Below are 15,526 nucleotides of genomic sequence, written 5' to 3'. Positions count from 1 at the left end.
CAAGACTCCAACCAGTTTTTACCCATACTCAGGGCTGCTGTGCTGGTTAGTCATGCCAAACTGGCACAAGGTGGTCATTTGGGAGGAAGAGAACCTCAGTTGCAAATATTCTTCCAGCAGATTGGCCTGTAGGTAAGCCCATGATGCACCTTCTTGACTGATAACTGATATGGGAGGGCCCATCTCCTTGTGGGAAGTGCCACTCTTAGGCTGGTGGTCCTGGGTGATATAAGAAGTCAGGCTGAGCAAGCCACGAGGAGCAAGACAGTAAGCAGCACTCCGCTATGCCCTCTGTGTTAGCTCCTGCCCTTAGATGCATACCCTGAGGCCTCTGGATAATGAACCTTAAGCAGTAAGATGAAATAAACCCCTTTCTTCCAAAGTTGCTTTTGGTCATGGTGTTTTATCACAGCCAAAGACACTCTAATTAAGACAGCTAGCATGTTGAGAATTCCCGAATCAGGAGGGTAACCACCTTTTAATTCTGTGCTCTCAGCACTGAGTAATCAATCCCACTAGTTCACACTCTGCAGACAGTCCAGCTGGTCCATGCCCTGTTGTCTTCTACCTATCCGATATCCCTACTCTGAACAGTGCCCCTGGAGGTCCCATCCCACATGAGAAAGCTGCTTCCTCCTCTAAAGGCTATCTCCACTGTCCAATCCCTGGCCATTCTCTTCTCTTTCCCAGGACCCAGGTGTAACCGTATTCATTCCCAGAACTTAAAAGAGTGGCATCCATTCACTGCTCTGGTGTTTTCCTTACTGAGAGCTGAGGCAGCTTTGACCCAATAAAGACAAGTTCAGCCAATGGGATGGTGGACTGTACCGGTTTCAGCTCTGGCTTGACAGAGCCAGAGTCCCTCATAGGCAAGCAGATGGAGGATGTTTCACCTGCTTCTTTTTACTGTTTCAGTGCTTTCATCCCACCCTCTTGGCCACAGGTCCATCCGTGTATGTTTTCTCCACACGAGGACATCACAGCCTTCTGTTCTCATCTAAAGTCTGAGCTGTACTGGATCAGAGAAGCTATTTATTAGTAAGTCGTGGGAACTACGCAGGGCTTCCCACAGACGAATTTCCTAACCTCAGGCTAGGCTCCAGGCAGCCCACACTTCTCAGTAGCAGTTATAGTAATGCACCACTGTCCTTGGATTGGTCTAGAGTTCAACAGCACCGCCTCCTGGCAGTTGGGTGGAAGTGACAGCCGCGGGGTGTAGGGCGCGAGTAGGGAAGATGAGGGAGGTGGGGACGAGGTGGCTAAGCTTTGATTTGGACACAGCCCACCCCATTCTTGGTGAGTGCTTAAGCGGATAAGTCATTAAGTGACAGATTTCCATCCGCCCCTCCCAGCTGCCCACAGGACCCTCCTCTTCAGTGCCGATTGTGAGCAAATGGACTGTGTAGGCATCTCTATCTTTTGAGACTCTCAAATGACAATGGAAGTGATCACCTCCAAAGGAACCAAGTAGAATCCATTGTAGCTCATATCACCTCCTTGCTGTGGTCCCGGGCCAGTTTCACTAAGGGGTTTGAGATAGGTTTGGAGGAAAACGAAACAGAACAAAACCAGAACAAAGGAACGCAGCAACACACCTTTCCCAGAGAATTCTGGAGGAATTCAAGTGGGAAAGGGGGCCCTGATCTCTGAACCCATACAACACTTGCACGACATTCTCAAGCAACTAGATAGGGTCTGGCCTTGGCGATGCCTGCCCAAGATCAGGGGATTGCTGTCCAGATGTCAGAATGGAGAAGAATGGAGAAGGCTTTGAGGTTATTAGACCACTCCATCCTCTTGCTGCCCTAGTATAATTTCCCGGCCTCTTCTAAGGTCATTTGGGACCCAACCCCTCTGCTAGTCACAGCAGCCAGGCTTCCTGAGCTCCCATCAGGGATCTAGCTAATCCTTCTCAGAGTCTTGCAAGTCTCAGACACACCCTCTACCAGACTCTTCCTTTTTTTCCCCCCTGCCCCAACTACCAGGCCATCCTCCAAACTCTGGTAGCATCTATAGGGAAGTGTGTGTGTGTACGTGTGCGTTTGCTTGTGTACGTGTGTAGAGGTTTAAAGACAGGCTACCCGTGGGCTATACCGGAGAGTCTGGGACGGGAACTGTCGACTTGCTGACACAATTCAGTTCTGTGGTGGCGCCTGCAGGCCACGCCCTAGGGCCTCCCTACGCCCAGACAGTGTTTTTAACTCTTCGCACAGAGGTGATCCCAGGCTGGAGGGCGGGCACAAGGCGTCCGGAGAACCCAGTAATCCGAGAACGCAGCATCAGCCCTTCCCACTAGGCACTTCCTTCCTTTTCCCGAACCTCCAGAGAGGGAGGGCCGCGCATTTATAAACTGGAGCCTCAGCTGAGTGGCATGTCAGAGGCTGCCTCGCAGGGACTACGAACCTGGGCTAGAAAAGTCTAGGCTGAGACAGAGGCTAACTGCTGTCGCCGCAGACGTACGAAACCCTCTGCCGGGACTGGGTGCCTGCACCATCGCAGTGCTAGCGTTTTCTCGTAGCTTGCACGGTGTTCTCCTGAACAGCATGCTTGGGGTTTTCCTTCTGGGTGTGCTGGCTCCAGCTGGCCTGGGGATCTCTGCACTAGCCAAGCTGCAGCCCAAAGGCAGTCAATGCGTGGGGAATGAGTGCTTCGCGCTTTTCCAGGACCCCGTGACCTTCCTCGATGCCAGCCAGGCCTGCCAGCGCCTGCAGGGACATTTGATGACAGTGCGCTCCTCGGTGGCTGCGGATGTCATCTCCCTTCTGGTGAGCGACAGTAGTATGGACTCACGGCCCTGGATCGGTTTACAGCTCCCTCAGGGCTGTGGTGACCCGGTGCATCTCGGGCCCCTGCGCGGCTTCCAGTGGGTTACTGGGGATAACCACACCAGTTACAGCAGGTGGGCGCGGCCCAACGACCAGTCGCCTCCACTTTGCGGTCCGCTGTGCGTCACGGTCTCAACAGCAACAGAAGCTGCACCAGGCGAGCCGGCCTGGGAAGAGAAGCCGTGCGAGAACGAGACCAAGGGTTTTCTCTGCGAGTTTTACTTCGCAGCTTTCTGCAGGCCTTTACGGGTGAATACCCGAGATCCTGAGGGTGCCCACATCTCTAGCACCTACAATACCCCATTGGGGGTCAGCGGCGCGGATTTTCAGACGCTGCCGATAGGCAGTTCTGCTACCGTGGCGCCCTTTGGCTTGGAGCTGGTGTGCAGGGCCCTGCCCGGAACTTCAGAGGGACACTGGACTCGGGAAGTGACAGGAGCTTGGAACTGCAGCGTGGAGAATGGTGGCTGCGAGTACATGTGCAACAGGAGCGCTAACGGACCCAGATGCGTCTGCCCCAGCGGCGGGGACCTGCAGGCTGATGGCCGTTCGTGCGCAAAACCTGTGGCTCAATTGTGCAACGAACTCTGCCAGCATTTTTGCGTCAACAACTCTGATGTGCCAGGCTCTTATTCCTGTATGTGCGAAACAGGCTACCAGTTGGCGGCAGACGGACATCGGTGTGAGGACGTGGATGACTGTAAGCAGGGGCCCAATCCATGCCCTCAGCTCTGTTCTAACACCGAGGGCGGCTTCGAATGCCGCTGCTATGATGGCTATGAGTTGGTGGACGGAGAGTGCGTGGAGCAACTGGATCCGTGCTTCAGATCTAAATGCGAGTATCAGTGCCAGCCAGTAAACTCCACGCACTACAATTGCATCTGTGCTGAGGGCTTCGCACCTAAGCTGGATGATCCCGACAGGTGCGAAATGTTCTGCAATGAAACTTCGTGCCCAGCAGACTGTGACCCCAACTCCCCAAGCTTTTGTCAATGCCCTGAGGGCTTCATCCTGGACGAGGGTTCCATATGCACAGACATTGATGAGTGCAGTCAAGGCGAATGCCTCACCAATGAATGTCGAAACCTTCCTGGCTCCTATGAGTGCATCTGCGGACCTGACACAGCCCTTGCTGGTCAGATTAGCAAGGACTGTGACCCCATCCCTGTTCTGGAGGACTCAGAGGATGGTGGCTCTGGGGAGCACCCATCAAGCAATCCGACGGTAGTCTCTTCGACAGTTCCCCCTTCTGCAAGACCAATGCACTCTGGTGTGCTCATTGGGATCTCCATTGCCAGCCTGTCCCTGGTGGTGGCGCTTTTGGCGCTTCTTTGTCACCTGCGCAAGAAGCAGGGCACTGCTCGCGCGGAGCTGGAGTACAAGTGTACCTCTTCAGCCAAGGAGGTAGTACTGCAGCACGTGAGGACTGATCGGACGCTGCAGAAGTTCTGAGGGATTTACTCCAGAGACCAAGGTGGCCTTTGTCTTTCCGGGCTCTGTACCTCTCCTTTCTCTCTCTTCAGCCTCCCAGCTGTGCTCTCTGGCAATGTAAAAGCATTCTGGCTGGTATAATAACCAGAGAAGAGCTCATCCTCTTATGACAAGCGAGGGTAGGGAGGACTTGAAGCCGGAGAGCCCAGTTTCTTCCAAGTAGAGACTGGACAACTGGGCGGAGGTGACAAATACAGTGAAGATCCCAGAGTGTCCCAGTCCCTCACCTCGGGGTGCAGGATGTGTGGGTGCTGCTGATCTGTAGGCTTGGAGGCAAACCTTGACCCTATGGACTGGAGATGACCCAGATATTTATTTTTTTAAAAGTATTTAGTATTTTCTTCCCTTCAGCTTTATTCTGCTTGTAAGTCTCCAGTCCCTCACCCTTTTCTGTGTCCCTCCATTCCTTTCCCTCCCCTCCCCCTCTCCATCATTCTCCTCCCCGAACCTGATCATAGTTTGCCTTTACCCTTGTCTCCAAACTCTTATGTGAAACAGAAAAAAAAAAAACACTAAACGCAGAAAAATATTTTTTTTCGCTAGCTTTGGCAATTTAATCGGGGATTTCAGGTAACCAGAGCAAAAGAATTTAAACAAAAGTTAAAATGTTTCAACTGAACACTAACTAGTTAATAGTGCTGGAATATCACAGAATTTAAACTCAAGGAAGTAGGGTTTTGATTTTTTTTAATCTTTGTTTTTGAAAGGGTGAGCCTGGGTTTTATGATTGTTGCTGTTGTTTTTTTTTTTATTTAGAATGACAAAAGAGGTAATAATTATTAAACTTTTTATGCCGGCTTCTACAGTGTTATTAATTTTTGACAGTGTTTCAAATGTGCAGAGGATCCTTTGTCCAACCCTTTGACATTCCAATAGGACATTGCCATCTTCAGACATATTGGGCCACATTCATAGCTATCCAAGAATGTATGTGGTCCTTAGCCTGGACATATCTGAGACGGATGGATGGAAGCATCTTCCAGTAAAGCTTGAGCTGTATGCTTCGTGCCTGGCTGACTCTCCACTGTGTTTGCCACTTGTAGTCCCAAAATAAAAGCAATGTGCTGCTTAGGGAGATATGGCAACTTGGGAAAGGAGTCTGGGGGGTGACTAGATGGGACTTTGCTTTAATGAAACTCTGGAACGATATCTTGTACTTCAGAGAGATCTACTAGCCCTGGCCTATACACAAGAATTGGGACCTCCCTTGGGATCTGGCTAGAATTGCAAAATCCTAACCCCCACCCTACCCCACTCCCACCCCAGTGAGCCAGTTCATAAGAAGCTGCATTTTGACAACATCCACAGGGCATTGTCCAGTCATTTCAGGACAACTGGTCTAAAGAGTTTCCAACTTCTTGAGAACATTTAAATGTCACTTAATAATAAGTAGCAGGCCATATGCAGGCCATTTTTTAATAAAGAAACTGAGGAATTTTCTCTGCATAGCTTTGCTTTCTGGATAAAATAAAAGGACCAGGTACATGCCTCTAGATATTGGCATACAGAGTCCAGAAGGGTTTTGTTTTAAGTAAGCTAGGAATGAGTTCATATGTCAGTGTAAGGAACAAATGTATCATATGTGTATCTTTTGTGAAGAAAAGGTTTTCTTTACTGTTTTGTAGGCTCAGCATATCTGTACATATTTATTTATTGGAGTTTAGCTAGAACACAAGCAAAGCCTTTGCTTATGACGTCACGTGTATAAAATAAATAGATTACAATGTACCGATGGGTGTCTCCTTCCTTTCTCTCCTCCAAGTCCCTTCATTTTTAAATCTTATTTTATACTCAGAAACAATGCCAACTGCAGGAGATACATTCCAGGCTGGACTGCATCTTTACGGCCTACCTGCCGCCCAATCTCTGACGTTGCCTTCCAAGAGGAGGCTCTTTTCCATGTAACAGGAGTTTGTTACCTTTGTATGCACAGATATTTTTTTTTATGTGTATGACCGTAGCAACCTTATATTGGAGGCCTCGTGTCTGTGTTTTCAGACACACTCTAGGATCTGAGGGAATCTTTAGCCTCCCAACTGAGGGTCATTCTGTGTGTGCGTCATTATTGCCTGTTATCTGGCATGTAAAACTCAACTTTGTCATGAGAGGTCTACGGCTCGAATTCATGTATTATTTCTGAATGCCAAGGTGTCATTTAAGGCGCTGTGAAGCCATTGTCATTTCTGCTGGCAATGACAAGCATCACTGTCTTTGTGACACTGATCTCTTGGGTCCCCTTTCTGTGGAATGATTGAGCTGTCTGAATTTTACATGTTGGAATGTGAAAATTCCCAGGAGGCAAACATGAGAAAAGACAGCTAAATAAGACAATTAGATAATTTTAGACATCCAGGCATGGCAGAAATTCTCAGTGTTGGCACGAACTGTTACTGTGGGCAGACATAGGCGTGTGTGTGTGTGTGTGTGTGTGTGTGTGTGTGTGTGTGTGCGCGCGTGTGGTGTGTGTGTGTGTGTGTGTGTGTGTGTGTGTGTGTATTGGGGATAGGTTGTACTTGTGTATTCACCCCCGTAGGCACCTGCAGAGGTCCTAAGTCAACATCAGGGTACCCTCCTAAATTACTTCTCCATTATTTATCTATTTTACTTTATTGAAACAGGACCTCTCATTGAATCAGGATCTCCCTGCCTTCAGGTAGATGAGGCCCTCGGGGTCTGCCTATCTCCCTTACTTCTTAGCACTGGGATTGCAGGCGAATACTACTATGTCAGGATTTTCTATGGGATTGGGGGAGTCTTAACTCAGGTCCTCACAGTTGTGCAACAAGGAGCTTTGTCTTGACCCCACTGATGGAGATTTCATCATGCATTCTAGTGATCTGTGAGAAGCAAGGTGAGCCCAAATGGATGGGCCCAGGAGTCCAGAGGAAGGGGAGCATCGTTAGTGAGGCAGGTGTTTCATCAGAAGCATGCCAGGATTAAAAATCGTTCAGAAAGAGAATAGAAACTTCTAGACTATTTACATATTTCTAAATATTTTTGTCCTGTTAGCAGCCAGGGGAGATAACATGGGATCGCAGACATCTTAATCTGACCCCAGCCTGATTTGGGCGTTTACATTACTACCCTCTAATGTCTGAGTGGGAGCCAGCAGTGCTGCCTCGCTGTGCTTGCATGAGGAGTGAAAAGAAAGCAAGCAGCTTCTGGCATATAGACCATGCTTAATAACTGTTAGTGTGGGGACACTGCACTGATAGATGCTCATATGAATAAGAAAAGGTTACATTGGAATGGGGAACATCATGGAAGCAAGTGCAAGCCAGAGCAAGAATGACCTTTAAGGGTGTATAGCCACTTTGCAAGGGTGCTGTCAGCCCTGAGGGAACTGTGCGGGTGAAATTTGGGGGTGCTGGCTACAGTTTAAGGAGGGAGATGTTTACAGGGCAAGCGTGACCCTGCCGAATCCAGGAAATCCATGCTTCACCAGCTCTAGATCACTCTCGACTTAAAAGTGTCATCAATGGGGTGGGAGCTATAGAGATCTCTGTACATCCGCTGCTCCAAAGACATCACAGAGGGGAGAGAACATGCTTTCAGACGACTAAAGGAGAAACTGTCTTCAGGCCTCGTGTGTGTGTGTGTGTGTGTGTGTGTGTGTGTGTGTGTGTGTGTGTGTGTGTGATTGTGAATAATCCTTTGCTGTGGACAAGGCCAGGATCTCTAATGCTGTTCTTGGACTAACTGTAGTATCAGTATACTGAATTTACAAACAACACAGGTTGTGGGAGGGTGGTACTCAGAAACATCTGACCTTTGCCTGTAGTACATAGAATGACACAGGCCACACCCAGATCTGCTTCCCCCACCCCCCAATAGAATAATGAATGCCTGGCTCAGCATTACCTTTTTGCTTCAAGTGGGTCCTTCCTCCTTTTTCTCTTGGTCAGCAGGTTCAGACATAAGCAAACAATTGATTTCCTCACCCACAAAAAGCTAAATATTGTTTTAACATTATATCCTAACAGAATCAAATCTTTTTGCAGCCTGTTTTGAAAGAATGGTTGCAAAACACAAAAGAGGCTGTGGAGTCTGTTCCCTCAAGTCATGCCTGCTTGAAATGGGATGGGGGCAGACAGATGAGGGGTTTCAGGGATCTTGGGAAAAAGCTTCAGAACTCAAAGTTGGACCTTGTGACAACTGTTCCACTTGGACCACAGGCTGGGGATGTCTGTCTTTAAACTTCAACCTTAAGGAAATCTGTTCTGACAGGAAGTTATAGGATAGTGGCAGAACCCTGCCACTTGTCTGCATCTCCATCGGTGGACTCATGTCACCAGCATGGCCTTGGCTTCTGCCTCTCAGGACACATACACACACACAGACATACAGATACACAGACACAGACACAGACACACACACACACACACACACACACACACACAGAGGCAGAGACAGAGATAGAGAGACAGAGGGGGGGGGTAGCTTTGTGGTGGCCACCCTCATTTCACTTCCTTTTCACCCTGGTTCTGCTTGGGTTTAGTTACCTTGAGCACCAGACATTACCTTTCACAGATTCAGATGCTCACTCTCATATCGGTAGCCCCTGCCCTCCCACTTTTATTAGAAGATATAGGAACCAAATGAACACCTATTGGGGCTTTCAAGTTCTTGTGTCCCAGAATGAGAATTTTGGCAGGGACACACAGACATGGTATAAACTGAAAGAGTTTATTAAGGAAGAAAGCACTTCCAGGGAAGGAAGTGGGCTGGAGATGGGAGAAAGGTCAGTAGCTCAGTCATGCCCATATTGTGTCTCATTGACAAGAACATTGAGAGAAGGCTTTTAAACATTACATAGTGTGTGTTTGCTATAACCTCAGCTTTGGTGGGAAGAGGTTACTCCCCTCAGTCAGCTCGTTTCTTTCACATGCTAATTTTGACTTCACGCTCTGGCCTACTCTCCTGAGAGTTGAAATGTGATATACACCACAAACATCGGAGAGGAGATTCTTTGCAGATGTTTAACTGCCATCAGTGTCTCACCCTGCCCCGCCCCCAAGGTGATTCTGCAGAAATCCAGCACTGATACCAAGAGAAACTGAAGTTGGCGCAGATGGGCTAGAGAGAGACGCAGCTTTCCTGATCATCTAGAGCACAGGAAGTCACTTAAATAAACTTAAGCGGAGTGACTCAAACCCAGTACAATTGTCTTCATGTTAGCAGTTAGCAGGCAGTGGCAGCCTGCAGCAAAGGTACCGTCTAAAGGAACACCCTTACTGTTCTTCCAGGAAGAAAGCATGGGTTCCTGGCCTGGAAGGAAACCACACTTCTCCAATATTCCATGTTCGGTATTCAAAAGGTTTCGGAGTCCATAGGGAATTCATGACTTTGCCCAGGATCCTATTTAAAGTCCCAGTTTGTTCAGGAGACTCCTGAAGTCCAGAACACTTCTTCCAAGATTAAGACTAAAGGGCAGGTAGCAGCTGTCTGGGTCTCTGAGCTGAGTTCTACCTGATAGTGGGAGAAACCCAGAGCTGGCACAGCCCCCTAAAGATTTAGGGAAAACCTCACCATAATTCTGCATCCTGTCTTCCCTGTGGTCCATCTCTGTAGGCTATAGATCACAAAGAAGGCAATGAGAATAGAAACAGGGTCTCTCTTGACTGGGGTGGCAACTTCAGAATCGTAACTGCATCAGAGAGCTGTTTACATGCAAAGAGTGAATTTTATCATGTACAAGTGATGCTTTCATCCAAATAGAAGAACAGATATCACTGCTTGAACAAAATGACTAAAGAAAGGCCAATTTGAATACTAACACACACAGAAGCCTCCCCACCACCTTAGTCTCTCCTTAGTGTTCCAGGAGTACTTACTGTAAGAGTAGGGCTGATTCTACTGTATTAGCTTGGGGAGCCACATTCCTTTTCTGAAGTGTGTGTGTGTGTGTGTGTGTGTGTGTGTGTGTGTGTGTTCACGTGTACATGTGCATGTGCTCACTCATGTGTGAGCCCATTCACATGTTTTCTTGAAATTAAAACCCATGGCCCTGCACGTGCAAACACTCTACCATTAAACTGCATCTCTAGACATGGTATGCAGACTCACTATGTTGTCTGGAAGCCGGCTGAATCACTAAGAGACACCCTTAGCACCCTGTGAATACACATCCTTGCACAGGGACCCAGAGAACAGAATTTGGGGGCATGGTGCTGACTAACACAGTAGAGTTGCCTCAGCAAACACAGTTTCAGGATTACAACACCTGTGCTCACAGAATTTAAGGTTGTACTGTCATGTTTTTAGGATAAGAGAGTGAGAGGAGGGGGTGATTCACCACTTACAACCTATGAGACAAGTGTTTCAAGGTTCACATTTTCTGATTCGTGCCTAGACATAACAGAAGAGCTAGAACTCAAACCCTCCATTTGTGCATATATTAAGAATTGGCAATCAGGATGTAAAAATGAATAAATAAGTTAATTAATGGAGAAAAAGGGTGGGAAACTGAGGTGGTAAAGCTAAAATTTCTGCTCATGGGCTAGCTAAAGCTGATGTTTTTTGTTATCATTGGTGACTTCTCCAGCTTGAAGCTATTGGCTCTTTGGCCATGATTAATCCTTGTTAAAAGCTCATATTTTTTAAATGGAATTTGTCTTTTTCCAGGCAAACAAGCATGTCTTGGGGCCTGGGTGAGTCCTTAGAAGGTTGAAAGTAAGAACTCCAGAGCCACTCAAACTAGGGCGAAAGCCTAACACTGTTGTCTACTGCACCCATTGCTAAGGCCAAAAGTTTCCACTATGTGATCCTTGCAGTGCAGTTCAAGCCTATTTATCAGCTATCTACTCTGCCAGGCACAAGGAAACAATTTAATTAAAAAAAACTACAAGAAGTTACTGTTACAGACATAAGATGTAAAGGTGAAACTGACCTTTTCTGGATGCCCAGGATGATTGTGGGGAGTAATGACAAGTTAAGGATGGTCTGTGCAGGTGTGTGAACATGTGTGTATTCATGCCAGTGGAAACAAAGAATTCAGCGCTCTATTCAGATTTCCAACCCATAGCCATGGCCTTGGATACAGAAGAGACCTGGCTATGCAGTTCTCTCAGAGGTAAGTCAAGATCAACTGAGGAGCAGACCCTGATGACTTCCACATACTCCTACATCACCTTTGAGACACCCATAATCAACAACAATCGTCATTTTCAGACCATCTAGCTAGCTGACCATTTCAGAAGGTAAGAATCTAACAGGTATATGTCCACACACTTACATAGGCCTTTCTCTTCTCTACTGTTAGTGAGGAAGTTGGAATCTTCAGTCTTCGAGGCTAAGAGTCACCATGTGGGACTGCTGATATAGATCAGTTGGTAGAGTGCCTGCCTAGCCACCATGAGGCTCTGAGTTCTACCCCAACACTGAACGGGCTTGCTGCTGCACAATCTAATCCCAAAACTCAGGAGGTGGAGGTAAGAGGATCAGAATTTCAAGTCCATCCTCGGCTCCTATGTAGTGACTTGATGGCTAGCTGGAGTTACATGAGATCTTTTTTCAACAGCAACAGAACAATAGCAAAAATGACAGAAAACACTGGATCAACTAAAGATTCACCAAACTACAAGGACCAGTTGAAACTCTGAAGACCTGGCCTGAGTGGCGTGCTTGGGTTATAAGACATTTGCGCCTGGGACCAGAATTCAGCCTTCTTGTCCATTTCCCACATACCAGGCAGCTGCTACTGTCATACAAGTCATGGCTTTGGGCAAGCAGCCCAGAAAAGGTCACCTCCTGCCTCTCCCAGGCTTTCCGAGATGCACTGTAACCCACAGGGTGGCAGGGCATTCCCTCAAGCCCCACTCTGCCTCTTGGTCCAGTCTAGATCCCCATTAGCCTTCTACCAGCTAGATAGAACCCATGCTGATTGCCCTAGAAGACACAAAGCTATATTTTCTAGGATGATAGGATCCAGGTATTGTCTTTTAAAGAACCCTTTCCTCACCACGCAGCTGTGAGAGCTGCCCAGCTCACTACCCTGTGCTTCCTCCTGCCCTTAGCTTATTGTTCTAATACCACCAGCAATGGCTCAGTAGAAGTCAGCAGGATCTTTTGCTGCACTGATCTGGGCTGTGATCAGCCACTTCTGACCCAAATGCTGCATGTGCTGGGCTTGCTCCAGTGCTTAAGCAGAAGTAAAGCTCTTACAGGCTGTGACTCTTCCTCAGGGCAACTATCACTGGAGCTGTGATTAATGTACAAGGCACACTGATGGCTTTTCACTGCGGTCACCCTCTGATGTCAAAACAGAGTCCACTTCCCCTCCACCTAGTTCTCTGGTCTTTTCCTGAGACCCACCTCCTCATAGCATAGCTTAGGCTTTAATGAGGTTTCATATTCTTGCAACCAGGGGAAAGGGTGGAAAAAAAGATTTTAATCCTTTCTGCCTTTTAATTCCTGACCAGAAATCAGAATTATTTTTTTTTTCAAAAAACGCCCCACACCATCCTTCTTTAAACATTTGCATTCGCAGGAAGTCTGCTACTGGCCCTTTGACAACTGGGAAACATTTGCCTTGGGAAAGCAAATGCTTTCAGCTGTTGCGTAGACATCTCATTTAGCAACGAGAGACTCAGACAGACACAGAGGGAAAACACTTGGAGGTATCATATCTTCTCCCCTGTATCACCATATGCCCTATGCTACCACACAGCAGAGAGCCTAGCTCTGCCTACCTCACCCTCCCAGCGCTCTTCCAAGCAGTCACTGTCACAAGTCACACAAGGGTAGGCATCCCTTTCTGACCACCACCTGCTTCCTGCCTCTTGAAAAATTGCTAGAGGTCCAGGAAAGGATGGATGGTACTCTAGCCCAAAACCCAGAGAAGTCCTACCCCCACGGAGTTGTCCTTGGAGCCAGTCAGTCCTAGGAGAGGCAGGGGCTAGCAGGAGTCCTGAGGCTCCTAGGGACAGAACACAGGCTGCTGAAAGGGCCTGGCTTAGTGACAACAGGAGTTTTCTTGAAGTTGCTGGCTTGAGAGTGTGGTGCAGACCTGCTTGCAGGTGGGCTGAGGGAGGGTGAAATGGTTTTCAGAAAGTAGTGGTCTTGGTGAAAGGGACTCGCTTGCAGGCAGGTTCTGCTTGCATGGGCTCCTGCTGGCAGGGCAATGGAGGGCATATGCATCCTGGGCCACCTCTGCTTTTGAGAGCAGTAGCATAGTAGTCCAGGGGCTCTTCCTCAGCACCTCCAGTTGTTTCCAGGAGACAGCAGCGCAGGCACAGAACCCGCTGGAAAGAGCGTCGGAAGTTGTCTGAGAGGAAACCATAGAGAATCGGGTTGGCACAGCTGTTGGCATAGCTGAGGATGAGGGACACATGGTTGACAGTGGCATCGAGGCTGGTGACAAACAGATTCAGAAGCTGCACTACATAGAATGGCATCCAGCATAGCACAAAGACAGTCACCACCATTAGCACGAGCCTAGTGATCTTCTTCTCTGAGCGTCTCCGTTGTTGCCAGCCAGCCCGCAGGGCCACAGCACGCATCTTGCCCACGATAAGCAGGTAACATAATCCGATAGCCAGAACCGGGAGTAGGAAGCCCAGCAAAAAAGTATAGATCACAAAGACTGCAGACCAGGCCGGGTGAGGCCAGTGCAGGTTGCAAGCTACTGCCTCACCCCCACGAGCTGGCCTAGTGTCAGCGAAGACTGCGATGGGCAGGGTGACCAGCAAGGATGCTAGCCACACTCCCAGGTTGATTAACTTGGCCACGCTGGGCCGCCGGTAGGTGGCAGCTCGCAGAGGGTGCACTACAGCCACATAGCGATCCACGCTGAGCACTGTGAGGCAGAAGACACTCGTGAACATGTTAAGGCCGTCCACACTAAGCACTGCGCGGCACAGCACCGCCCCGAACGGCCAGTGGCGCAGGGCAGCCGCCGAGGCCACAAATGGCACACTGAGCATGAAGAGCTCATCAGCGACGGCCAGGTTGAGCAGGTAGATGTTGGTGGCTGTCTTCATTTTGGCATAGCGTAGGATCACGAATATGACCAGGGCGTTTCCTACCAGGCCCACCAGACACACGAGCGCATAGATGCACTGGATAGTTACCATGCCCGCTGTCCCTGTGCCGTCGGACCGCACTGCATCCTCCTCCTCATCCGGAGCCCAGCTGGCGTTGATCCCAGGGGTCCAGGTGGTGTCCTCGCCCCCCAGGGGCAGAGTTGCAGGCGTGTTCATGCTTCGGGGTGCCCACCCGGGGCAGCGGATTGCCGTGGAGAGCAGCCGAACGCTGAACCAAGGACCAAGAGGCGGGCTGGGGTCGTGCGCACACGCTCCGCTCAGCCGCTCCGCCTAAGAAGTGCGCGGGGGCCGGGGAGCACCCGCCAATCCCTGCGCTGCCGCGCGCCCCTCGGCCGCGGGAGCTCCAGTCGCCCAGCGCGCGCCCTTCCCTCCGCGCGCCCAGCCTCAGTTGCGGTCTGCTTCGCCCGAAGAGCTCTCCTGGTCCTGGGCTTTTTCTACCCGCACCACCTCTGTCATGCTGCCAGCTTCGCCAAGTTGTAAGAAACTTTACGCGGACCCTGGTCCTACCGTCTGCCGCTAGAACACGCCTCACCTCCCTCAGTCCTTCAAATCTTCTCCCTTTAGGATCTTGGTTCAATCCAACTCCGCTCACTACCTGCAGTTTTCTGGGTATTGAAGTATTTGGATTGTCCCAGATTACTCCTAGTGCACAGAGTCATCATTCCAGCACTTTCCTTCCATCCCTGACATCCCTTCCCTGCTCTTTCAATTTTCAGAAAGTCCGGTATCATCCTTTAGCCCAGTGCAGGGATGAAGGAAACTGAAGGTCCCTATGGACGTTTTTTGTGGATTCCAGGTCCTTTTTAAAAAATTTGCATTTCAAATGTTATCCCCTTTCCTGGTTTCCCCTCCGGAGACTCCCTATCCCATTCCCCTCTCCATGCTTCTATGAGGGTGCTTCTGCACCCACCCACCCACTCCTGCCTCACCACCCTAGCATTCCCCTATGCTGGGCATCGAGCCTTCACAGGACCAAGGTCCTCTCCTACCATCGATGCTGCACAAGGCCTTCCTCTGCTCATATGAAGCTGGAGCCATGGGTTCTTAAGAGGTCAGAGGCTCTGGGGTATGTGTTCTCTCTCTCTCTCTCTCTGTCTCTCTGTCTCTCTCTCTCTCTCCTGTCTCCCTCCCTTCCTCTTCTCCCTTGTCAGTCCATCCTCCCTCCTC

At 49.2% G+C, this 15,526-nt stretch overlaps 2 protein-coding genes across 2 annotated transcripts; one reads left to right on the top strand and one right to left on the bottom strand.

Moving 5' to 3' along the window:
• Positions 1 to 2,390: 2,390 nt before the first annotated feature.
• On the top strand, positions 2,391 to 6,044 carry Thbd (thrombomodulin). Its single transcript, NM_031771.2, is given in 1 exon segment — positions 2,391 to 6,044. A coding segment is annotated over 1 exon segment (1,734 nt). The 5' UTR covers positions 2,391 to 2,543; the 3' UTR covers positions 4,278 to 6,044.
• Positions 6,045 to 12,709: 6,665 nt separating this feature from the next.
• On the bottom strand, positions 12,710 to 14,573 carry Sstr4 (somatostatin receptor 4). Its single transcript, NM_013036.3, is given in 1 exon segment — positions 12,710 to 14,573. A coding segment is annotated over 1 exon segment (1,155 nt). The 5' UTR covers positions 14,516 to 14,573; the 3' UTR covers positions 12,710 to 13,360.
• Between the last annotated feature and the right edge of the window lie 953 nt (positions 14,574 to 15,526).

This window comes from Rattus norvegicus, chromosome 3 (assembly GCF_021556685.1).
Source record: "Rattus norvegicus strain SHRSP/BbbUtx chromosome 3, alternate assembly SHRSP_T2T, whole genome shotgun sequence".
Taxonomy (NCBI): domain Eukaryota; kingdom Metazoa; phylum Chordata; class Mammalia; order Rodentia; family Muridae; genus Rattus; species Rattus norvegicus.
This window is presented reverse-complemented; position numbering and strand designations above follow the sequence as displayed.